Here is a 26,009-nt window from a genome sequence, read left to right on the forward strand (position 1 = left end):
GGCAACTGACTTCCCTTATTTCCTAGGAAAGTATAGAGTGTTTAGCTCCTACCCTGTCACGTAGAGTATTCTTTTGTTGTGTTGTCCATTTTGTTTGGCTCTTCAGGATCCTTTACCGCCCTGTGTATCAACCTTGACTCTGCCATGAGTGTCTCTTCCCTGACCTTTGTGGTTGGAGCAAACACTGTGGAAGACCAGCGGGCTCGCTGGGAGAGAAAGCGCAGCAGGACAGCCAAGGAACTTCTGGAAACGGAACACGAATACCTTGAGCAGCTGGATTTGGTGCTCACAGTGAGTATTTCTGCCCCTTCTGATATGTGGGTGTCCTCAGACAGCACATACCTATTTGTCTTGTCATGGGAAAGGGTCAAGAGCAAGAGTGTCGTACATCTCTAATACCTGGGACACCTGCTGCGGCTGAAAGGGTTTTTTGTTGTTTTTCTTTTACCTCCTCTGTAATATTCAATAGCTCATGAGTTTGGCTTTTTTGCCTTGGTCTGTACAAATGCATAAATCTTTTAAGTTTTGATTGAAGAGTGGTCTTGCCCTAAGATGCCTTACATGTATGAACTGTAGGGACTCAGAGAAGAAAAAAATTATGGACAAGATGGCAAAAAAACAGATGCATTGGAGGATACTGAAATAGACTCTTTTCAGTGCTGTAGTACTGTTCCGTGTGTTTACAGTTATGGTCAAAACTACAAGTAAGGCTTACATCTGATGGTGAATATCTTAGATAGGCAGTTACAATATTTGATAACTTCCCAAGCCAAAGAGTGTTCGGGCTGAAGCTTCTGGCTCCTGCTGTGTGCCACAAATGGCCTTTGAGGGATCTCAGAGATTAATAACGTTTGCAGCTTTGCAGTACTTAAAGGGGGCTTAAAAAAAAAGAGAGAGAGTAACTTTTTACACATGCACATAGTGATAGGACAAGGCAAGGAAGAATGGCTTTAAACTGAAAGACAGTAAGTTTAGATTAGATGTTAGGAAGGACATTTTTTTACTCTAAGGGTTGTGAGGCACTGACACAGATGGCCCAGAGAAACTGTGGATGGCCCATCCCTGGAAGTGACTGGCCAGGTTACATGAGACTTGGAAGGTGTCTCTGACCAGGCTGGAACTAGATGGTCTTTAAGATCCTTTCTAATCTAAACCATTCAGTGAGTCTATGATGATTTGTGAATGCTGCCTGTTTGAAATTCTTTTTTTTTTTTTCCCTGCTTAGTACTTTGTGACAATTTTGAAGGCCAAAGGGACACTGAAACCTGCTGTGTTGGAGACTATATTTGGCCCTCTGGAGTCCTTATATTCAGCCAGCCAGTAAGTGGACATGGGATGCAATTCCTGTAATTATACTGGGAGGACTCTATGTTGATGAGAAAATAAGGTTTGTGAAAATAAGGCTAACACCCTGTAAAACAGGCATTCACATATCTGGGTACCCAGTTACTGGACAGTGGTTTAAGCTCAGTTAAGTCTGCTCCACAATGTGTTCTATGGCTTACTCTCTGATCTCCAAGCACAAATTTGGCATAGAAACTGTATATGAGGTGGAAAATGGTAAAGGCAGGTCAACAAAGGAATGAATCAGGAGGTGTGAAAATGTCAGTAGTAATGTATCCCTCACAAGCTCTCTTTGCTCCTTATGCACAGTGTTCTCTCACTTCACCTGGAGAAAGGGAATTTGGGACCAGGACTGGAAAATTTTTGTCAGAGTCTGGATCTTTATGGCCACTATGCTGAGAATTTGGAGCAGGCAAATAAAACCTTGAAGGTAAATATCTACTTTAGTCTTCATATGGGTTCTCTTTTTCCATTCTGTGAAACTGCCACATCCTTCCATTTGTCTTCTGTCTGGGGAGAGATCAGTGCTCTTAGTTTTTCTGGGCTGATGAAATTCAAGCTTTCTTCCACCATAAAATGGTGAAGACTTCTCTACTTATTTAGATCTTCAAATTTCTGATGCTTTTTTCAGGTGTTTGTATATGTATGTGCATATGGTGAGCACTGCTTTCTCAAACAGATTTCTGTATTTACTCCCACTCCTTCCTAACTGACAAGCCTAGAGATTTTCCAGGCTTTCACTATGATACAGTGATCTCTTTCTAGGAATCATCAGGTCTCCTAGTCTGTCCCACTACCACCAACTGTATCCTAGCAGTGGGATTTCCTTTTCCTTCTCATTTTCTTTTCTATGTTGAAGATGATTTTTTCCTTCCCATTTGTATCTTCAAATACAATAAGTTTTCAAGAAATTTCTGCAGAATATATATTTATTCCTAAGTCCTGACAGCTGTATCTGGAATTTAAACCACTCAACTCCCAGTTTTGTCTGTGCTTGCTCCCAGATGCAGAAGGTACTGGGATGTTTCCCTCCTCTTGTCTTTGCAATTCATGCTTTTGATTTTCCAAGAGAAAAAGACATTTTGGGTACTTAAATCAAAGTGACAGGAGTGCAGATCTGCATTGCTTTTTCTTGAAACACATGACAAAAAGCCACAAGCCCACTCCGTGTTTTCTTAACTGGGTCAGCCTTCTCTTTCTCTTTAATTCCATGTATGGTGGGGGGAGATATCACTTCCATTAACCACTGGAATGGATGGTCAGAAGAAAGGGAATGGCTTGCCCATAGTCACAAAAGAAGTTGATGCTTGTGGGACTGGAGTCCTAAACTCTTAAGGTGAAGTGTTTCAAGCTCTGGTACAGACTAGGGCACATAGTTCTTTCAGTAGTCTCAAAGCTATTTCCCTTTTTTGTTTCATACAGGAGCAAGTGAGGAAAAATAAGTCATTCCGGAGATTTAAGAAACTCCAGGAGACTCGACCTCAGTTTCAAGGGAGGGAGCTAGAGGATCTGCTTCCTTTGCCCCTGCAGAGGCTGCACCAGTAAGTAAGCAATTGTAAATCTTCAAGGGATTACCATAAAAAGGGAAAAAGGAATGTAACACTGTCTTTGTTGCTATGAAAGGGAAAGTTGCCTATTGTGTCTCAAAATCAGAGCATAAAACAGCAATGAAACAGACCTGAGGATGTACCTGCAAAGTGGAATCAATGTACATGGATAGGAGATGATGCTGGAAGGTAGTTGTGTTTAGCCCTGGCTCCTTCCTCTAGCTCTTGGGTAGAATTGAGGCCTTCTGCTCTCTCAGTAAGGAACTGAAGTTTGGCCCTTAATGAAAGCAAGCTGACTGAAATGCTGCAGAAGTGGTGGTCTCTGCCTGTGATGCTTTTGCTCCATTTTTATGCATATTGCTGACCTGGAGCATTGTGAGTCTGGTACATGACTGCTTCTGGAGAGAAATGAGATTAATGAACACAGGAGAGCTTCTCTTCCCTCTCTGGTTATCAGGGCCATATCCTTTTCTCAGATTTGATGCCTATCACATTTGTCTGAGCCCCGACAGATCCACTCAGGATCGCTGCATCTCTGTCTTGCTCCAAGCCTTCCAGTTTTCAAGAAATTTCAAGAAATGTTTAGACTACTTCACTGGACACATGTTATTTTTAGGTTGTCCTAAAAATGGAGAGGCATGAATTGGACATGATAATCCTTGTGGATGCCTTCTAGCTCAGAATTATTCTGTGATCCTCTTCCCTTTGAAGAGACAAACTGACTGCCTGAGCAGAGTGCTGCATGCACTCATGGGCAGCTCTTTCTTGAGAAGAGTATGTGGGTAATAGAGGTGGTCTTCTGAGAACCCAGATTCTGCTGCAATAGATCCAGTACCTCTTTTTCAACCGTGATCTTATCTACACTAAAGCAAATTTCAGACGGAGCACCTCATTTCTTTGAAAATAACTTGGAGAGATCACACCACAGTCTTTCATGTAACTTTATGTAATGTTTTTAATCAGCTCGGCAGAAGTAAATGTTAGGCTGATTGGTGGGTTTTTACTGTAATTCCTTGGATACTTCTTTTAAATGTGCAAAACATCAGTATATTTGTTGCTGTCCAACTATTTGGAAAAAATCTGAGCTTTTTGATAAAAAGTCTAATTTCCTCATTAATCAGCTCTATCATATTCGAATTTATTTAAAACTCTGTTAACGTACACACTAGGTCACATGAGTTCTGCTAGTTTGTGAATCTCTTAAGTTCCTTCTGTTTCACTTTACTGGGAGAAAACATTTGCAGCAATCTGATCCTCTCCAATAGAGACTGGAAAGGAATAAAGAAAAAGATGGGTCTTAGTTCTTGTTGCAATGCCTTTATTTTCTTGTGTGGGCAGGAAACTTGGTATGAATGCCACCATTCATATACTATTAAAAATAGATAGTTCAAAGAGAAATTTGTCACTTATTGAAGGCATGTGAATTTTGAGAATTCATGAATCATGGTCATAAGTGATTTGTGAGTCTGCTTCTATTGGATCCCCAGGAAAAACCCAAATGTTTGCAAATGTACAGAGTACTTGGGTTATTTTAGTTGAGATGTTTGATAATAAAATGAATGTGAACGATGTGTGACCAAAACTGCTAGGTTAGGCTTACTCTGTCCCTTGGTTGAGCGTTGTTCACTGTGCTGTTAATAACAGGAGGTGCTGCTGATGTTCCTGGTATCTCATTGTGTATTAAACCTGCTCTCTCCACCTCAGGTACAAGCATTTCTTCAGAGACCTGCTGGAGAACACCATCCCAGACACTGCTGAGTACCAGAAACTTGCAAGTATGATTCCACCTGTAAATGGTAGCACTTTGATCAATGACACTCTCATTGCTAAAAATATTTTGACTCCCACCTACTGCCTGCTTTTAAAAGAAAAAAAAAATCCTCTCTCTCTGGGGTTCTTGTGGATTACTATTTTCCTTCTCTGTCTTGATCAAGACGTCCCTGAGAACATGTTTTACTCTATAAAAATATAGAGTAACTGCCTGGGAGAATGACCTAAGAGTTAGGCTGGAGAAATGGCAGCTCTGGTTTTTTTATAAACCTTGCTGCTTGTGAGGCACTAGAACAGGTAGCTCAAGGCATTTGTTGATGCCCCATTCCTGGAAGAGTTCAAGGCCAGGCTGGATATGGTCCTGAGCAGTGTGATGTATTTAAAGGTGCCCCTGCCCATAGCAGGCAGGTTAGAACAAGATGGTCTGTAAGATGCTTTCCAACTCAAACCATTCTCTGACTCTCTTGGTCACATGCCTCAGTTTTCTAGGATAACTTGTGTTCTTCTATATCCAGTCACTAGAGATGTCTTCAAGGGCTTAGTATCAGCGTCAGTCCTATTTAATATCTTTATTGATGATCTGGATGAGGGAATTGAGAGCACCCTCAGCCAATCTGCAGATGGCACAAGCTGGGTGGGAGTGTGGATCTGCTGGAGGGCAGGAAGGCTCTGCAGAGAGATCAGGACAGGCTGGACCCTTGGGCTGAGGCCAGTTGTGTGATGCTCAGCTAGGCAAAGTGCTGGGCCCTGTGCCTGGGTCATGTACCTGAGTCACAACAACACCTGTGGCTCCAGGCTGGAAAGCTGCTGGGAGAAAAAGGCCTTGGGGATGCTGATCCACATCAGCTGAACATGAGCCAGGCTGTGCCCAGGTGGCCAAGAAGGCCAAGGACATCCTGAATGTATCAGCAATAATGTGGCCAGCAGGACTAGGGAAGTGATTGTTCCTCTCTACTGGGTGCTAGTGAAGCCATACCTCAAATCCCATGTCCAGTTTTGAGCCCTTCCCTGCAGGAGAGACACTGAGGTGCTGGAGTGAGTCCAGAGAGGACAGTGGAGCTGGGGAAGGATCTGGAGCACAAGTCCTGTGTGATGTGGCTGAGGGAGCTGGGGCTGTTTAGTCTGGAGAAAAGGGGTGACCTGATTGCTCTCTACAAGTACCTGAAAGGAGACTGTGGCCAGCTGGGGATTGGCCTCTTCTCCTAGGTAACAAGCAACAGGACAAGAGGCAATGGCCTCAAGCTGTGCTATGGGAAGTTCAGAACTGACACTGGCAGGCATTTCTTCATAGAAAGGGTTGTTAGACACTGGAATGGAATGCCCAGGGAAGTGGTAGAGTCACCATGCCCGAAAATGTTTGAACTATGCCAGGGTCTACCCTACAAGGTGGTGTTAATTCCTAGGTTGAACTCAGCGATCTCAGAAATCTTTTCCAATCTAAGTGACTCTGTGGTTTGTACAAGCAGTTAACACCACTTGTAGGGCATTTTCCTGTTTTTGCTTCCAAATCCAGGAAATTATTCCTCTCTCTGATGCTTCATTGGCAAATGTTTTCTAGAACTGCAAAATTGTTGGATGGAAAGAGGCCTCTGGAAGTGATCTAGTCCAATCTCTAACAGAAACTCCTGAATAAAGCTGTTGTTGATACTTGGTTTAAAACATGTTTTCTTAATTTCATACTGGTTTTTCTTAGCAAGATGTATAAGGTGAAATATGCTTTCATTTGTGATAACTTCAGAGTTGCTGCTATAATTTCAGAGACTGTGAAATCTGTGTGTGAGGTTTCTCACTGGGTCCAAGGCATCTTTGACAAGAGAGAGAACTCCTTGCAACTACTTCGGGTTCAGAAATTGCTCAAAGGACAAAAGACTCAGGTTTTGACTCCAGGTGAGTCTTACCACCAGCTGTTTTTCTTCTGCTATGCTGAGATACGTGGATGTCCTCCTTCATCTCTGACTCAACTCACATTAACCAGTTTTCCCCTTCTGCCCAAATTCCACAGATAGGTAGTAAAGGAATATGACTACTAATTCATGCACTTTTTTATTTTTTTTAATCAAGAATTTTTGAGCTAGGATAAGCAACAGCTTAATTGCCTGACATTCAGATAAAAGAAGCTGATGACATACGGTCAGAAAGTTAGGAACCCAAGAAGATCAGGAGTATAAGTCCTGGGTAGGAATGAAAGAGACACACTAAATTCTTTTGGCAGATGTAAGTAGTGGTATTATCCCTACTCCATTGCAGGAACCGTAGATTTCTGAGTGTAAAGGGCATGAGAACTGTGTTGTTGTTTACATTAAGCTACAAGATTAATGGCATTCTGCTCACACCCTTCATATGAAGAAGTTTCTTTTATCTGCATGGTTAAACAGAGCCAAAAATCACTATAGCGTGTTGATAGCTGAGATAGATAAAGCCACAGTCACTGGCATGTAGAAACATTTAAATGGATAACAGGTCTCTTATGTGACTGGTCTCCATGCCCAGACCATACTCTGAGCTATGTATGAAATACCATGAGAAATGGGCACAGTCTGGGAAATTATGAAATGGTCATTTGGGGCTTCACCTGTAGCCTCACTCAACTCTGCTATTGCAGAGGTTATCCAGGCACAGTGCTGCAGCTGGAGAAGAGTGTTAAAGTCACTGTGTGTGAAGATCTCTAAGACAAGAACCTCCAGGTACTTGTGAATGTGGTTTTAATTAACACGTGGATTTTTGGACAGAAAAAACTTTCCCCACTGGGATGGGGAGAGACTCAGAAGGGTAAAACTGACAAAGCTTGTGGGCTGAGATAAAGACAGTTGAACAAGTAAAGCAAAAGCTATTCATGCAAGCAAAGCCATGCAAGGAATTCATCCACCACTTGCCATCAGCAGGCAGGTGTTCACAAAGGGTTCTAACCAGGGCTCTACTGCACATTGTGGTTACCTGGCAAGACAAGAGCCATTACCTTAAAACTGTCCCCTTTCCTTCTTCTTTCTCAGTATAACAGGCTGAGCATGATATAGAATGTCCCTTTGGGGATTATCAGATCAGCTGTCCTAGCTGTGACCCTTCCTACACTCATGTGCACTCCTAGCCTCCTCACCTGTGGCTTGAGCAGCAGAAAAGACTTTGATACTGAGCAGTGCTTACACAGCAATAAACAAAAGATCCTTGTGTTGTCTGTCAATGATGTTTTCAGTGCAAATCCAGAACAGCCACATGCTAGCTACTATGGGAAAAAATAATTCTATCCTAGCCAAACCAGCACAGGTAGAACAAAGGTAACTTATCAGGGGTTATTCTCAAAGATGCTCAGTCAGTGGGCAAATTAATTTACAATCCTCTTTCCTGTTCTTAGAATCCTTTTGGTGCTACCAGGTGAAAGGGAGCTAACACAGATATGCTCTGCTTTTACAGAGCAGAAGTACATGTGGGGGTGCCTTGACACACTTAGGGTAGTGTGTTAAGTAAAAAGATAAATCAGTTATCTTGATTAATGTTAGAACTAACATTGGAACTAATAAGATAACACCATGAAAACAAACAAACACCCAAAAACAGTATAACTAGACCAGAGCTGGCTGTTGCTTGAATGTGTTTGGTCCACTGATCGTGTTGGTCTCTGAAAATTCTGAGATGTAGTAGGATGAGTGTTGAGGGTCAGTAAAGGCATTTCCATTAACTAGGACAGAGAATTCTTATAGTCATGTTTTCCATTGGCTGGAATTGCAGTTATCATAGGATACGAGAAACAGAGAGGTAAGAGGCAGCTGGGGCTTGCTAGTTCTGGGCCAGCTTTCCAGAAATAAGATAGCTTTTGTAGCACAGTTAAGATTGTGTCCTGTTGCCAGGAGGGAACAGGAGAGAAAATAAAATGCTGTAGATTCAATGGGTATGTTGGAGATGGATATCTCACATTTGCCAGTGTCTCTGAGATGTCCTGCTCCCAGTGAGGAGACCCTGCTTTTCTTGCTGCCTTTCATATCCTGGACAAATACTGTATCAGCCAGAACTGCCTCCTTAACTGAGCACATTTTTCTGTCATCCAGAGCTTAGGAGGGATATTTTCTTGCCCTTCTTTCACAACAATTTCCTAGAACTTGTACACCTGGGAATCTCAGACATGGATTGATATTCCAAGACTTCAGAACAGACTGGGCCAGATTGTATACCTGTGAGTCTGATCACAGCACAATCTGAAAGAAACAGCTGCCAGCCCAGCCTCATGCTTTTGACACCTTCCTCCCATTTGTTTTTTCAAACCTGGATTGATTCCTGCACCTCACTCTTCTCTTAGTTTCTTTTCCTGATAGGAGGAGTGGTTCCAATGGAATAAGCTAAGCAGGAATTCACTCGCTTCTTTGGTTTGTGACTGTAGCATTCTGATAAGACACAATCCACAATGAAAACAACACTGTGTTTTTTCTCTAAAAGGTCTTTAATAGCTCATGCAGAAGCTAAGGCATGAAAGAGTGGCTGAAGCTCCCTGGCAGATGTTTCTTAAACAAGATCAGGTCGCAATACCATGTTATGGCTTAACATTTTTGTAAATAATCTTAGTGGCAGATGTCCTCATAATTCACATGAGTTGGTGGTTATCTTCCACAATAATCCTAGTAAGATGTCCTGTTTTAACTATTTCATTTATTTATTTTTTATTTTAAATTGCTGCTTACAGCCAGGCTTATCAAATTGTTTTGACTATTTTCTTCCTGCTTCCTTTTCCTCTTGTTTTATCACAATTTCACAAGTGGATGACACTGGACTGTTCTGCAAGAGAGGTTGATAAGGTTGCCTATTCAGACCTTCCTTGTTTTCCATCTCTTTTCATTCCTTCTCTTTAGAACACTCATCTGCAATCTGTAATCTCTTGGCTACTGTAGGTCTGTATATAGTTAGATGACCTGTGAAACATAGTTTTGTTTTGGGGAGGCTTTTTGAGTTTATTCAATTAACGCACACAAACAAAACAATGAAAAATGCTAAGTTTTCAAAGCTGAAGCTAGTTTCTGTTATACCACTAATGACAAACGACTGGGCAACACAATTTATGATAGTTCATGTTGTATTTTCTGAAGGTTTTTGTTAATCTGAAGCTATGCATACCATTCTAAAACTGCGGTTTTGTTCTGATCACTTCAAACAGACTTGCATATGATAATATACTTTTAATTAACGTAGCAGATTTACAACTTCAGCTGCTCCTCATATACTACTTGTTTTGGGCTGGGTACAGCTTCTACACGGGTGTTATCCGTGCTGGTGGGCTGGGTACAGCTGACATCCAGTGCCTTCTAGTGGCTGGAATTGATGTAGAACATGACAACTTACAGAGTTGGCTTATAGAGGTGGCTCACCCTGTATTCCAGTTTGTCTCACTGCATCCTTTACTTTTTATTCCCGCCTGCCCTCCCTCAGATCTCACAACTGTCTCTGTTTCCCTGGCATGCTCAGGGCGCTGGTATATCCGTGAAGGCTGGCTTTTGGTGGTGCCTTCAAAGGGAGAAGAACTGAAGCGCAGGATGTTCTTCCTGTTCTCTGATATCCTCATTGCAGCGAAGCCCTGCCATCCACTGCACCTGCTGAACTCCAGCAAACTGTCCTGCCAGGCTGTCTACCCGCTCCACCAGTGCTCAGTGGATAAAGTGTTCGGCCACACGTGGAGCCAGGGGGGGCTCCTCAGTGTAAGTCTTCCCACCTGTGTTATTCAGAAGTGCCAGTGGAGCCAGACCTGGATGCAGGTCTCTGCCAGCTGTCTCAGCAGCAGCGGGACCGAGATGATGACAGTTGGTGAGAAAATGCAGTGAGCAAGTCTGAGTTAGGACAACCCTTCCCTTCCTGAGTGATGCAGGCACTTTTCCTGTCACAGCGTGGAGCCTCCTGAACACTCTGGGGTTACAGGCTGCTGGTTGCTTCATTTAACTCAGGTAAGGAGGCTCCACTAGGACTCTGACATGCCTGCATCAGAGCCACAGTTTTGGGGGGCAGCCCCACAACGTGACAATGAATATGAAGCATTACACTGACTGAACATGTAGAAAAACAGAGAATGAGAAAGATGTGGATATTACAGCAGATGTCGTGCATCTAACTCCCTGAGGGCTGCAGATTCCTTGACAGGTAGTCTTCTCTAGGGGTTTCAAGGTTAGTTCTTCAAAGGTTACACCTGGGGCTGTGTTAGCTCTTTCACTGTGAGCTAAGACAAAGAACTCTTTGAGCAAGCTGTGACCTGTATGGTAGATGATGGTAGTGGAAGGACCCCTAGGGACAGCTTGGAACACGGCAGAAAACCAGATAATGAGCTGCTGAGCTCTCAGAACGAGCTGTCGACTACGATTGGAAACAATGGACAAGACTAGCACTTGTTCTGTACTGTACAGCCTCTGGCTTCACTCAATATTAAGGCTAATTTTTCTATCTGGGAAGCAAAAGGGTGAAAATCAGCATGCAGAGACTGCATTCAGTGGTGATGATTTTCCTTTTACTGCAATTGCTGCCTTGGCAAGGAATGCCACAGATTCTTCTTGTCTTTCAGCTTTCCTTTCCACACAAGACACTGCTGTTAATGTCCAGCAATCAACAAGAGATCAATGACTGGTACCGGAGTCTCACAGCTGCGGTCAGGTAGGCATTCATGTTCTAGAATGGAAGAGGACAGGACATAGAAGTGACCATTGCATCTGTCTGTGGTAATAAGGGCAGTGGAAGCCGCCTGGTGCTGGCAGCCAGGATACAAGGGAATAGTAAGGACAGATATCACATATTAACGGGGATTTTCCCCTTTGTTTTCCTCTACAGGCAGCTGAAACCCTGATCCACCAGAGTACGAGACAGACTGGTAGGACAACCACCCTCATGGCAGAGGTTCCACAATCTTATAAAATGTTCAGAGACATACAGTAGCACTGAATTGAGAAGGATTACACACTGTGTTTGTGAGATGACAAATGTTTTGTTAGCTGCCCTAATATTCATACTGATACTGCCAAAAATGCATTTGTATATAAAAAAAAAACTGTATCAAGGATTTTCCCCAATTTAGCTTAGAAGCTTCTAGCTTTTAATACTTTAGTAAACTCGGATTATTAACGTAAGGTCAAGCAGATGAGAATGTGACTTGTTTCCCCTCATTTAATGTGTTTTTAAAGGTGTTTTTGTATTTTGTTAAACCCTCAGCATGGACTTTTAATAGTGTGGAAGTTGTGCAGCAGTTTGGCTCAGAAAACATCTACTTGAATATGGTGAACTGCAAAGAGAACCATTTCAAGGTTATTAGAAACATAAAGTCTGAACACTGACCTCTTAGCAGTTAAACTGTTTTTTTCTTGTTCCTTAAACAGTACCACCCATCTTTCTCACTTGCATTTATTAAAACAAGACTGTGTGAGGCAAGTGTCTCAAAGAGAGAATACATAATGGAGGTTCTTTCTCCTTCCATACTATTAGCTTACTACACAGGGCCACTTGTTTAAATCTCTTAAGTTTGTGAAACTTGGGATAAAGAAATGCAACAAGTTTAGGAAGCCACACTAGTTGCACTGTGTTTTGCCAAGGTTTTGCACCAGGTGCTCTTGAAGTCCTTTCCCTCTGGGTATTCTATCCTATGATTTTACATTTGGGTTGAGTTTTTTGGGGTTTTTTTCACTTCAAGTACTAGCTGTGCCTGAAATTAAAGACAAAGCTAACAATTTAAGATTCTTATTGCTCCATAGTTATAGCACTCTGAAGAAGTTCTGCTACTCCTCCTTTTTGTTCTACTACAGAGATGTCTTGCAATCCTGCCTTTGAAGCTGGGGTGTTTATCAAGCTCGTTAGATTACTATGACTTGTGCCCATGTTACCACCGTATAAGACAAGCTTCTCTGGTTGTCTCTTTATAGGACTTAGCACAGTGTTACCATTCTATTTGCATTCAGTGCTTTTTAAACAGCAGATATCTTATTTTTCACCAAACTTCCTGTCCTGAAATGATGAACACTGGCTTCTGGAACATGTTAGCAAACCCATTTTTCTGGAATAAGCTACCAACTTACAAGCACAAGAATTACACTAAGTCAGGGGAGATTTATGTAGGACATTAGGAAGAATTTCTTCATAGAAAGGCTGAACAGACACAAATGAGCTGCCCAGGAGGTGGTGGAGTCATGGTCTCTGGAGGAGTTAAAATAAAGACTGGATGTGGCACTTAGTGTCATGGTCTGGTTGACAGAGTGGTGTTTGGTCACAGCTTGGTAACTTCAGAGGTCTTTTGATAACTTCAGAGGTCTCTGAATGATTCTCTGAATACAACTCAAATGCAAACAAACTGACTTTCTGAACAACGTTTATTTACACAGAAGATATCAATCATCAGGGCTCCTAGTTTGATTTCCTTCCCCTGCTGAGTCTCTACTCAAACCACTGAAAGCAGCCAGTAAACTCAGCCTGCGCCTGCGTCTCTCCCTCAGCCTCCGTCTCTCCCTCGACGGCAACTTCTATCACCTTCCAGCCCTGCCACGCCTTCCCTTCCCGTGCCCCAGGACAGCACCCGGGGCTGGTGCGTGGGCAGCTCCCCCGGAGCTCAGGGCACGGCGGGATCCTAGACGTGGGTGCCCCGGGCGGCGGCCGCCCGCTGCGCGTCCTGCCGGTATCCCTTGAGCAGCTGGTTCAGCAGCGTCTTGTCGGAGTCGCGGCGCGGGCGGACGAGCGGCGGGAGCGGGTTCCCCTTCAACTCGATCACCGCCATCTTAGCGCGGTCCAGCCCGTCCCGGTTGGGGATCTGAAGCATGCGCGTGTAGCTGCCGGGGTGCGGCTGGAAGCGGGGCGCCAGCACCTTGAACAGCTTGTGGATGAGGTCCTTCTCCTGCGGGAGGGCACGCTCAGCCCCGGCACCGCGGCGGGCCGGGACGGATGGGGGCCTGGGGGTTACTTACAGTCAGCCAGAAATCCGCCATGCGCATGGCGCGCTCGTCCTTGTCCCCGCGCTTGGCGTAGTCGATGAGCTGCGGGGAGGAAGGAGGCCGTGGGTCAGGAAAGAGGCGGCGGGTGAGGAAGGAAGGAGTAGGTCAGGGTGTCTCGACCACCTGCCGCCCCCCGGCCCGGCCCGGCCTGCCGCGTTGCCGCCGCTCACCCGCTCGGCGTAGCCGCGCATCTCGTCGGCCCGCGCCCAGGGCGTCTCGATGCGCTCATGCCGCACCAGCGCTGTCACCAGGTTCCGCAGCAGGTCCAGGCGCGACCGCGGGCTGAGCCCGAACCGCCGGTAGACGCGGCCATGAGAGATGGCGGCCGCCACCGACAGCCGCATCCTGCCGATAGACCGAACGCCCCGGCCGCGGCCGCCGCCGCCGCATCCCGGCAGCGCCCGGGCGCCGCGCAGCACGCCGGGAACTGTAGTCACGGGCACACAATGCCGCAGTCCCGGAACGGGTCAGGTTGGAAAGGCACCATGGCGGGACACCTTGTCCAGGCTTCCTGCTCGGACAGGGTCGTCCTGGAGCACACGGCAGACGAATCCGTTCAGGCAGTTCTTGAGTGTCTCGGAAAAGGGAGACTCCATAGCCTCTCCGGGAAACCTGTTCTAGTGCCCAGTCACCGGAACAGAAAGTTCTTCCTGCAGTTCGAGAGGAACTTCCTCTGCACCGCTTTCTGCCCGCTGTCTGGTGTCCTACTGCTTGGCACCGCTGAGCAGAGCAGACCTGGTCCGTCGTCTCTCTGCAGTGTCTCTCCCTGCAGACACTGACAGACACTGATGAGGTCCCGTCTCAGTCGTCTCCTCTGGAGGCTGAACATGCCCAGATCGCGCAGCTTTTTCTTGTAAGAGATACTCCAGCCCCTTAATTTTGCCGCCTCCACTGGACCCGCGCCGGGAGCTGTACGTCTCTCTTGCATGCAGGAGTCCAGAACTGGACACAGCGCTCCCATGCTGAGTCGAGAAACACGATCACCTCCTTCGCCCTGCTGGCACTGCTCTTCCTCATGGGGTTCGCCCGTAGCCGCGGGTCGGTCCGTCGGGACAGGGAGCCGGCACAGACCGGGCGGAGCGGGGAGGTGCTTGCGGGCGTGAAGGAGCCGCTCCGCGGCGATCCAGCGTCCCGGCGGTCCTCTGTTCTTTCTTTTTAAAACTATCGGATGTAAGTTAATTAAATAGGCAGATTTTAAAATGTTTGACTTTAATATACTGCTCTGTAACTGGTTGAAAGTAAAAGGACTGCATCATTATGTCATAAGACTACCATCTGGCTTTTCCCAAACGCACACATCAAGTAACTGATATTCTGCTTTCCATGAATTCTTTAGAGTTCTGTTCTCTTATCCTCATACAGTCACGGAACAATACTACTAGCAGGATCCCCAGTACAACCCGGAACTCCTCTGTCTACATTTTCATTCCTGGATCTATTAACCACAGATTTTTGTCTTTAACACTTTGCTTCCACTGTCTGCTTTCTAAAACCGAAGATAGTTGTTACTATACTATTCTAACTTACTTTTTTCTTTTCTCTACCCTCCCCCCCCCCCATCCCCCATGTTTCACTATGATTTATAGATACTTTTCATTTTACTTTGTTTACACATTTTCCCGCATATGGGCAATCCTGGATTCTGGTGGTGGAGTGGGATCCTGCCGGAGATGACGGCCAGTCCGGCGCGGTGCCAGCCCTGCGGCATTGAGCAGGCAGCGTGGGCTCTGTAGGGAAGAAAGGGCAAGATCGGCTCCTCGCAGACCCCCATCTGTCGGAAACAGCCCGCAGGCTGCTCCTGGGGCTTGACCGATGCATGCGAGGGGCAGGCAGGGCCTGATGGAGACTACGTTATTCCCCCTTTCCCCATTACCGGTGGTAGGATGACGGAGTGCTCCGGACCCCCTATCGCATCCCTAGAAGCTGCGCACACCCGGCGGTGTGGGGTGGTGCTCCTGGGTGCAGCCTCATGCAGCCCTGATGTGGCACAGGAGCCACCATCCATCCACAGAGCAGATGTTGCTGTGTGCTTTATCCCCGCAAAGACTGAAACTTGCCCTAGCTTGCAAGAGCTCATACCCAAGTCAAAGAACTATGAGGGTATTGTTCAGCTCCAAGAAAAACGCTAGAAGGTAGCGTAAGGAGATTTTTTGCCATCTGTTTCTTTCAGCCAACATCACCCTGTTTCTTAGAAATGGCAATGTGTAACAAAACCAGCTACCAACAGTGTAAGAAAAAATATCTTTGTTATTATGAATACATCATAAAATCACAGTCATCTTATACACATTTTAGTATTTCATATATAAATAAAGTGAACAGTATAGTTATTGGAATGTGTAAAAGGAACAAACATTGGATTTTTTAAAATGTGAAATTAACAGAGAATTGGACCCCACCACCACCTTTTGTTGCTGCTCTGGGACTCGGTACATTAACTCTGCAATACTTCTAGGCAGAAGGCCATGCAAGCTGTCATGCTAAAAGTAACACCAGGCATTACCCTAATTCCATTTACAATCAATTTTCCTCTCCTTTTCCTAATTTAGCCTGACTATATAGGAATTCTTGTGTGTCAGAACTACAGCTTTGCAAGAAAGACTAAACGTTTATGAACTTGGCACAATGTTGAAAGCAAATATTTTTCAGGATTCATGATTTTGTTAAACCCACTAACAATCAGAATTTTTTCATCACTGCACACTCTTGAAAATGTTCCCATTAAATATATTTCTAATATTAATAAAATAACAAATTCTTTATTATCCTTCTGCTTATAATTTGATGTCTTAACATCAAAACAGTATTTCTTTCTAATAAAATTATACATAGCATTTATGTGAAGAAAAGCTGTCATGTGAATGACCCTGATAATAAGTCGTAAGTGCAGAAGTTTCTATTTTCTTGGTTTGGATTCTTGGGAGAGTTTATATTTGGACCCACAGAGTAATAAATAATTTGCAAGATAATGTCTTCTCTGGCTACCAGTAACAAAACTTGGGACTGGAAATGATTCCTCTGCTCTGGCTTTGTGAAATATTGGGTTTCATAAGAAAATGACACTTTTTTGAGTCTTTATGTGTTTACCCTGAAATCTGAATGAAATGTTGCTGATAAAATGTTTATGAGTTATCACACAGGTAATCAGAAATGAGAAAGTTCCACGCAAAGTTTTCAGATGGATGCTGACCCTTCCCTGCCAGCTGTGCTCAGAGGGACTCTCCCTGTTGCAGGAATTCCTATGTCATGTTGGGTGGTCTTTGCCCTTCTTGGTGCTGGGACTTGAACAGTTTTAAGGCAGGAAATCTGGACAGAGGAGGGTAAGGAGAAGGGAAAACCCAAGGAACACATCCAGTGACTTTTTTTTTTTAAGTACTCTGAAACCCAGTGATGCCAGCTGCAGAAAGGGAAGTCTTTGAGATTTCCATTCAGAAGGGCATGTAAACATGTACTATGTTTATGGTCATGAATCTGTAGGACAACTTGCTATACTTACAATGGAATATGTATTTTATCTGCTTTTCCAATCCAATTTCAGAATAGCTCTTCCCTGGTCACTTTGACACAGCAGAGCAGTTGTCACCTTTCCCTGAATTTGATGGTCAAACTGTGCGAACTTCTCATTTGGTATATGCCTCTATTTGGAAAAGCAGAACTTAGAACTGAAATAAGTGCCTTTTTTTTAGAGTACATCACCTTGTGGGCAGAGGACAATAGAATTTAGTTTATATGTAGGAAGTGACTCCTCTGCCATAAGTTAGATCATTCAGTATCTGATGGTCAAAAGTCTGCAGCTACTAATTCTCTACTGGGAACCAGCCTGATCCAGCAGAGTGCAGTGATAAACATATGCAAGTGTGCCGTATTTTGCTAGATTTAAAAATACAACATTTGACATTTAACAAATTTAATTAAAATTGCATATTCATAGATGATGTAATTTATACTGAGTTGCCTGCTTGAAATTAAGAAAATAAGACACAAATGGCTCACTTCATGCTATCTTTGAGCTTTCTTCCAGCCTACTGCATTTAAAAGCATCCCTCTTTTGGACATAGGTACCTTCCTTAAGTCTCCCTTACTATGTGATTCACAAGATTACTTTGATCTGCAGCTGCTGGCAGAACTCCTCCCAGACAGAGAAGAAGCCCAAGGACCACAGGGTTAGATTGCTGTAATTTTTTTTTTAAGCTATCCCCATGACTTAGGCATTGCTTTGCAAATACTGATACAGATAAAACATGAAAGGAAATACAGAACACTCATGTTCTTAAAAGCTAATGCTCTGGCGTGTGGCTTAGTGGCAGTGAGACATTGGGAAATGGCTACAGGAATGAACACCTCCCCCTAAGGCAACACACAGAAGTTATGGAAAAGTGTAGACAGCCAGCTGTTTATGCAGCATGACCTGTACTCATGGTGTCAGGATTATACCAACTTTCTTTTGGCCCAGAGAATACAGAAGGGAATCCAAACCTTTACATATTATGTGAAAAGGTCCTTCTTATATTTTTACCTGTATTTATTCTACCAAAACATGCAAGCCCTGAAAAACAGGGCAAAGTAATAACTTCTTCTTTGCATTTGTGACATGGACACTACTGAGCACTAAACATACTGTAGAAGTAGCAGCTACATAGACACAACATTTAAAATTTGTGCTTAATATACTTCTTTATATTCTGAGCATGGCAAAGTCCTCAGCAGCTGTGGTAATCCAAAAGAAATGGCAACATACATCATCCATGAGGTATGGTATAACTTGTGCATCCAATTTTCCAGTGTAAATAAAGGGCACTCCTTTTTATCCCCATTCACAAGTATAGGATCCCATGTGCAGTACCTCACCTTAGCCATCCTCGTACCAGCTGAAATGTTTAGTCATGTGCACTCCTGCACCTACACACACTCCTCATACACCCAGCCAAACACATTGCCACTCTGTGTTCCAGTTTGGTGAAAGCCATTTAGGTTGATCTCATGCAGCAGAGGAACAAAACAGATGGAAACTCTTTGCAAACATGAGGCCTCTCTCTGGTCTTGATTTCACTCCTGCTTCAGAATTTCACCAAGGAAGACATGCACTTGCAGGAGGTCAGAACCTGACTTTTTCTGCAAGGCTGGGATATATTTTGTTCTTGCCAATAAGCCTGCTTGATTCACTCTTGATTTGGTTTCCTGCTTTAAACATCCCCTTTATCTTGCTTATCTTTGTGTAATGTATCCAACATGAAACTGTTGAGAAAGCAAACTGGCCTTCACACTGAGCAGTGGGATAATAGTAAAGAAAAAGTAGTGTTTGTGTGTGTCCTAATGTAGTTTATGACACACATATCTTTTGACTGTCTTTGAACAATACTCTAGCAACACAAAGCCAAATAACTTCCCGATCAAGCAGCAGCACCCTTGTTTAACCCTTCAATTTTTTTTTTTTTTTTTGCCTTTTTCTGCCTTGATGAGGCATAATAGAAGACACATCTCACTTACAGATGCCCTCTGCTGTGAGACAGGGATCCACTTCTCACACTCTCCTAAGCCTGGGCACAGTAGCTGGAGACTTGAGTTCAGTGGTATAATTTATTTGCATTCATAAGGTAACTGTGGACCAAGGTGTGCATTATCAACATCATTCAGGGATGATGTTCAGCTAACCTCCTGTCCCTGGTAAAATTTGTGTACTGGGTCATTTGGACATAGAATGCAAAGTAGGCAGATGGAATGCTGTGGTCTGTGTTATTAGCTAGAGCATGCCTTAATCATATTTTATGCTAAGAAGGTTTTTTTGATAGTCTAGTTAAAATGCACAGTGCAGGCTTGGCAGTATGAAATTTCTGCAAGGAGGCTACCATGAACCAGGAAAGCTACAGTACAGGCAGCATGGTTCAGGAAAAGCAGAAAGAAAAATGGGAAATAATATATATATATATATATATTACATTATCAGTGCATTTTTTTATATTGACTAATTCTAAAGAGGCTTTGTTTTTCAGTAGGAGTAGCTAAGGATGGTCTGCCTTCAGTATCCTGGCATTTCTGGATGTTGCCCGTGGCTTGTAGTCTTCTCCGGATCCAAAGTCAACTGTGTCATGATAGTTTGTGAATTCCTGAGGTAATGGAAATTCTTCTGTTGATGAATGAGTCCTGTGTCCAAACACTCTCTCTTGCAGCTCAGCGATGTCATTCCTGATGTCTGCCATCATCAGCAATAGGAAATCAAATGAACCTGGTGGGCCCTGCAGTCACAAGGCACTGCCATTAATAACAATCCACCTTGCTCTTACAGTTTTCAAATTGGCTGATAGACTTATTCCAGCAGGGGTTGTTCAGTAAAATTCTGCTTTGTATCAATTGCCAAAACTAATGGTCTCTTTCATAACCAACTTAAATCAGGAAACAATTTTCAAAAGAATCAAATGTTTTTGCAGAGCCTACATTTACAAGATGCTCAGCCCTTTTGTCACTTAACAATTGCTTTGCTTCATAAGAATATCTTGAGACTTCATGGGAGGAGAGGAGATTAATCTTGTTTTCTTGTCTTTTTGCTTATTAAACTGACTGAAATTACTTATTTAGAATGATTAATCAACAAATTCTTTTAAGACTGCTATTATTTGGCAAGTGTCTTTCCAGTATGGTAACCTCATTGCCATCCATCACCTACTAAATATATTGGTAATTACAACAGAGAGAATATCTGATTTTAGAAAATCATTATTTCTTTTTGGCTGACTTCACACAGTAAAATAAACTGTTTAATACTGAGCAGCCCTGCTGGGCACACTCTTAAAAATCAACTCCACCAATGAGAAAATACCATAAGTAAATTAATAGAATCATAGAGCAGTTTGGGTTGGAAATGACTTTAAAGACCATGTAGTCCCAACACTCCTGCCATGGGAGTGCCACTTTTCATTAGACCAGGTTCCTCAGAGCCCCATCCTGCTTGGCCTTAAGCACTTGCAGGGATGGGGCATCCACAGCTTCTCTTGGCAACCTGTGCCAGTGTCTCACCACCCTCAAAGTAAAGAATATCCTAATATCTCATATCTAATATCTATTATCTAATATCTGATACCTAATTTAAACAAAGTAAAGAATATCCTAATATCTCATATCTAATATCTAATACCTAATTTAAACATTCCTTCTTTCAGTTTGGAGGCATTCCTTTGTCCTGTCACTACATGCCCATTGTGAATAGTCCCTTTTCATCTTCCTTGTGGATTCCCTTCAGGCACTAAAAGTTGGCAATTAGGTCACCCTGAAGCCTTCTCTTTTCCAGGCTGAAAAATCCCAGCTCTCTTTTCCTAACAGGAGAGGTGCTCCATCCCTCTAATCAACTGGGTAGCCTCCTCTGGACTTGCTCCAACAGGTCCATGTCCTTCCAGTGCTGGGGATCCCAGAGTTTTTTAAAACAAGTTCACCTAAAAAGGAGTTGTTAGTACTCATTCCTTTTTCTGAACTCAAAACCTATAGTTTCCCAAATCTGAGAGAGATGAGGGGCAGGATTTTAAAAAGTTCCAGGGATTAAATTCCCATTGGGAGCAGAGGTCTAAGTAGCAGCCTGCATGGTTCTGCCTTGTAAGGGTGTCTCAACACCACTTTAAGGCAAAGGTGCACCTACTGCCTTTGTTCACACACCAACAAGGGGAGAGGTTTGTAGACAAAAAAATTTGTAAGAAAACAATTGATTACTTTGTTTCCAACAACATTTTCGGTGTATGTGAATTATCTGTTATCTTGGCCCAGGAGGTTTTTTTTTCTTTAACTTTTGGCTGACCTTTGGTAAGTAGTCAACATCACTCTGTTGTGGAAATTCCTCCTGTGTGGAATACTTACAGGGATCCCCTTTGGTCCTGGTGCTCCTCTTTCCCCCTGTAATCAAGACCACCGCAGTTAGTTTGCTGTGACTGAAAGAAATTTAAAAAATCACTGTTTGCGTCTGCAGCCTCACTTACTGTTCCCAGATCAAGAATCACCAGCTGGTGCTTATTTTGAAAAAGAAAAGGAAGTAAAGAAGGAATGCAAGGAAATTGCTGCTGATTCAAGTGAAAGCAGAGTGGGGCATTTCTGATATTTCTCCTGGACAGTAACAAGTGAATCAGTGAACAGGAAGAATTCACAATGAATGACGTGGGCTAAGGCACCAACATTTCTTCATGGAAAAGCCAAAAGAGCTGCAGAGAAAGAAGAGAATGCTGTGTGACATATAGCCTGGGAGGACTATTTGCCAGACTTTAGGAATGGCAAACACAAAATAGCAGAAGGGTGACATGAAGAAGTGGGATAACAAGAAGCTTTCATCTTAGCAAAGGAAATGAGGTGGTAAAAGGATGTGACTACGAGTGTGTAGAGTCTCTCTATCAAACCTGCACTTCACATGTGCATGTGCCCATCTTATGGAAATTAATACCTCTCCTCACCTTGCTACCATCTCTCCCTGGGGCTCCGGGAGGGCCCTGCAAGAGAAAAGAAAGTATTCACAAGGATGTGAGAAGTTGTGGAGCTAAGGGCAATTGTGCAGTGCATGGCAGGCAACAGGAATACTGACCACAGGGCCCCGTCTTCCCTGCTTGATGTGTGATATGTCTGGAGATGGGCCCATAGGTCCCATTGATCCACGAGGGCCTGGCTGTCCAGGAGGTCCTGGTAATCCAGGAGCTCCTTGGCTCCCTTTAGGTCCTGGAGCCCCTGAAATCAAAAGCAAAAGTTACATGCCAGGGAAAACCTTCAGGACGCTTCATCAGTGCAATAAGTGGGGAGCAACCATTTTTCTAAAGACCCAATGGGCTGGTTACTTTAACACACCCAAATCCATAACAAAACAGCTAATTTATCTGCATCTGCACATCAGCAGCCATCTCCCCATCTGAGACATCATTAACACTTGCTACAGTAGCTACAAGAGATGACCACCAAACAGTTAAATCTTGTGTATAACAAAAATTTGAGTCTGCCTTGTGCTTAGGGACGCAGACTGGGAATGAAAAGAAAAGCACAAATGCCTCATTTTCACACAGAAAAAAGAACAAATCACATTTTGCGGAACATCTCATGAAAATAAAGCTTCAGTAAACTCATGGGAATTTTGGGTCATGGGCATATACATTACTGACAGAAGCAAGATCTTTCCAGTGTGGGGCTGCACCTCTCTCTTGCCCAGTGCAGTAGCCAATGTGTTAGGTGCAAAAGAGGCTCTGTTATTCCATTTTGCTTTATATCATTTTCAGCTTCTGCTGGTTCAGCAGAGCATGTTACTTTTTAGGAAGCACTCAGGAAACAAAACATATGTTTAGCTCAAGAGAAACAGTAAGAAACATAAACCAGAAAATCAGACACCTGAATCAACATTTGCAGACATTAAAATGTTGCTAGCTGAAACACTTAATGATTGGGGGGAAACACTTCTCTTAATACTGAGGGCACATAGAGAATAAAAGGCAGAGAGTAAAAAGCATTCAGCAGGACTGAATATGTAGTTAGGGTTTACAAAAGGAGACAGCTCAAGTTCAGTGATGGCTCCCTGGGACTTTTTCTGGGTGGGCAGCAGAGGAGGTGAGCAGGGGTGGTTTTAGGGGGAGCAGATTTGTACAGTACCTCGGACAGCTCAGTCAAGGGGAAACTCGGTGGGCGACGGGCAGGGTCAGGCCTACCTCGGAGGAATTGCAAAGCAACCCACTCTACCCTTCAGAGGGTTGCTGGGCATGTTTGAACTGGGCACATACTGACCTTCTAGAGCATGTCCCACAATGGAAAAAACTCTTCAAGTGCTCCTGTTAAAGTCAGAAAATCTTCAAAATCTTCCAAAAAGTATCAACTACATCTTGCTGAATTAGTGTGTTACACCTGTCTCTTGGACACACCCCTAAAAGCCCATTGTCTTTTCAGAAATGTGTATTGATTTTGAAACACCTGCCTCTATTTAAGTGAACCCTGAAGTTTCTAATACTAAAAAGTATTATGTGCTACTTGACTTTAAATATTTGCAGGGTCCAGTATGGACGATTGCAACTTCTAAACATACTGCCCTTGCACTTATGATGAGATGAAGGTTGACAATACTCATCCTTCAGGAAAATTATTCATCCTTCAAGACAATGAGATAAAAATCCAGAAAATAAAGCAAGACTGCAAAAGGGGGTACAATGGGAAGGTTGGCTGCATTTCAGGAGGCAGTAAATCAATTAATAAGAAATATTTGCCAGTACTCTGTAAGAGTCCTTCTGAAATCCAGCACGATGCTTGGATTTATTGCTGATCCAAAATTAGATCTGCATTCAACAGAAATTGCAAAATTTTGAGTATTGCTGGCCACGAGGTGCAAAGTGTCTGGATTAAGTTTGGGCTTTAGGATCTCTCTGATTTTTCCTTTGTTTCAATCTGTAACTTAGCAAAGAAGGTGTGAATGGAGTTACACTTTTCTTTTTAGATTCCTTTCATTCTGGGAATACAACATAAAACCAACAGATGAATCCTCGCAAATCAGTCAAGGAAAAATAAAACAGTTGGAAAAATAAAAGAGTTTCAATGTGCTACAAACTGAAAGCACATTTTTTTCTCTACCGCTGACAGTGAACTGAAGCAATAGATATTCCTGAAATGAAATGGAGAGAGTTTTAAAAGAGGGTTAAAATAAAGGAAATGACAACTGAAACAGGTGAGATATGCCTGGAAGAGGAAGAAATTTAATACATACAGGACAAACACAGCTTGCACGCCAAGAAACACATGGAATCACAATGGATTATGTCAGACAGTTGGCAGAGGCTGACCACAACAACCATAAAGTTTGGGGTTTTTTTTCAAATTTAGCACAAATGCAAACATAATATATATCAATCAAATATGAAACATATGAAATCATATCACACTGGAAGACTGAAGTTTACATTTTTAGTCCTAGAACTGTTGGACATTTCCACCCGTCTGGTCTTACCTGGAGGGCCTGGTTGGCCAGGCTGGCCTGGGGGTCCAGGGATATATGCATTCGAGGCAAGCACTTTTTCACCAGTGATTTGCTTGCTAAGATCAGCAGCATTATTTGGGAGCAAAGCAACCTGCCAAGACAAAAAAAAAAATCTATGTAAGATATTAATTGTTCAGCCAGATAAATCACATTCTTATTTAAGCTTTCATGTGAACAAACAGCTATTAAATATTTCAGGAAAATATTAAGTGTTTATTCATATCCTTGATGGATATAATCAGAAAAAGTTCTTGTTCTGTGAGTTTGTTCACTTTTCAAGACACTGTGGAAATATTGCAAGCCAATCCAAGAGAGGACAGAGGAAATTCAGGAGAGCAACAAGTCCTGAAAAACTTGAGTCTCACTACTGCTTCTCAGGAAAGTTATTTTTCCGTATTCAAAGTTTTCTCTATTCATTTACTGCCTCTCTCAGGGCAACATTTTGCTCAGTTTTAAAAGTTCTGAATTGCTGCACAAGCCACTGAATTTCCATAGGTTTCAATGAGAACCCTAAATCCTTTGTGAATCTGGCCCTGGGAAGTAACCGCATCAGATGTCTGGATCTGCTCTGCACAGAGACACAAAGATAAAGTAAGTGAGAATGTGAGGAGAATTGCACACTACAGTTTAAAGTGTCATTGTCCATTACCTGTTTAATTATCTGTGAAACATTCATCTACCCAGTTGAATATATTTAATAATTAAACATATTTAGAAATATTCTGCAAATGTTTGGTCTCTTAAGAGGCAGCTGAAGGGAGATGACAAGCCAGGAGGCTGGTCTGCAGTGAGGAAAGTTTATTAGTGGTGAGTAGACTTAGGGATTTTGCTCTGCCAAATTAAAATGGAAAACTATTTCAGCAATAGCAGTGCAGACCTACCTCTGGGTAAACTTTATTGCTTCTTGAATGAATTTGGCTCATTGGATAGTTTGATGCTGAATTCTGCAACATTTGCCTGTAGGAGCTTCATTGAATAAAATATACAAAGAGTCCTGCTATTTGACAAAGCTTTTTATCAATTATCTGGAATTCTCTGAGCTGGGCTGTTCCCAAAACTCTTCCCTGTTTCTGTAATTATTTGACACACATTTTTCTGCCGCTACTGCAAACATAATGTTTGTAATACACAGGGAAAAAACACAGTGTTATGCACCTGCAATACCTACTTGAACTGGGAAAATTTCCTTTGGCAAACAAGTTATTGCTAAAGGATTGCAATTTAAAGGCAGCCAGTGCTGCTTGTAGTTTGGGGTTCAATGCACGGAGCAGTTCTGAAGAAAAAAAGAGGTAGGTAAAAAAAAAGGTGGAGATACTCAGATACTTCCTGATGGCATTTCCGAAACACTAGTTTGATTTTGAGACTGGAACTCAAAATGTGATGACAGGGACATAAGGATTTATCAGCCTTTTGAGAGTTAGGTTTTGGAGAGAATTGCAAATACCGATGACT

General features: G+C 43.0%; 3 protein-coding genes across 3 annotated transcripts in view; 1 reads left to right on the forward strand and 2 right to left on the reverse strand.

Annotated features, from left to right (window-relative positions):
* The first annotated feature begins 36 nt into the window (after positions 1-36).
* Positions 37-11,957, forward strand: ARHGEF39 (Rho guanine nucleotide exchange factor 39). Its single transcript, XM_066339920.1, has 9 exons — positions 37-291; positions 1,226-1,320; positions 1,654-1,774; positions 2,767-2,885; positions 4,596-4,666; positions 6,420-6,548; positions 10,107-10,336; positions 11,188-11,276; positions 11,451-11,957. Exons 1-9 carry the CDS (start codon positions 145-147, stop codon positions 11,464-11,466), a joined length of 1,017 nt encoding a protein of 338 aa, XP_066196017.1. The 5' UTR covers positions 37-144; the 3' UTR covers positions 11,467-11,957.
* Positions 11,958-12,958: 1,001 nt separating this feature from the next.
* Positions 12,959-13,986, reverse strand: MRPL17 (mitochondrial ribosomal protein L17). Its single transcript, XM_066338669.1, has 3 exons — positions 13,762-13,986; positions 13,565-13,633; positions 12,959-13,494 (listed from the first exon to the last, which is right to left on the reverse strand). Exons 1-3 carry the CDS (start codon positions 13,933-13,935, stop codon positions 13,231-13,233), a joined length of 507 nt encoding a protein of 168 aa, XP_066194766.1. The 5' UTR covers positions 13,936-13,986; the 3' UTR covers positions 12,959-13,230.
* Positions 13,987-19,528: 5,542 nt separating this feature from the next.
* The window catches only part of CCBE1 (collagen and calcium binding EGF domains 1), a 93,683-nt gene continuing 87,202 nt past the window's right edge, over positions 19,529-26,009 (reverse strand). The window contains exons 7-11 of the mRNA XM_066339505.1: positions 24,528-24,648; positions 22,143-22,282; positions 22,015-22,050; positions 21,431-21,466; positions 19,529-19,824 (exon numbers count right to left, since the gene is read on the reverse strand). Coding sequence (XP_066195602.1) covers positions 19,591-19,824; positions 21,431-21,466; positions 22,015-22,050; positions 22,143-22,282; positions 24,528-24,648 — 567 coding nt within the window. The 3' untranslated portion in view covers positions 19,529-19,590. The remainder of the gene's footprint in view (positions 19,825-21,430; positions 21,467-22,014; positions 22,051-22,142; positions 22,283-24,527; positions 24,649-26,009) is intronic.

This window comes from Sylvia atricapilla, chromosome Z, assembly GCF_009819655.1.
Source record: "Sylvia atricapilla isolate bSylAtr1 chromosome Z, bSylAtr1.pri, whole genome shotgun sequence".
NCBI classification, from domain to species: domain Eukaryota; kingdom Metazoa; phylum Chordata; class Aves; order Passeriformes; family Sylviidae; genus Sylvia; species Sylvia atricapilla.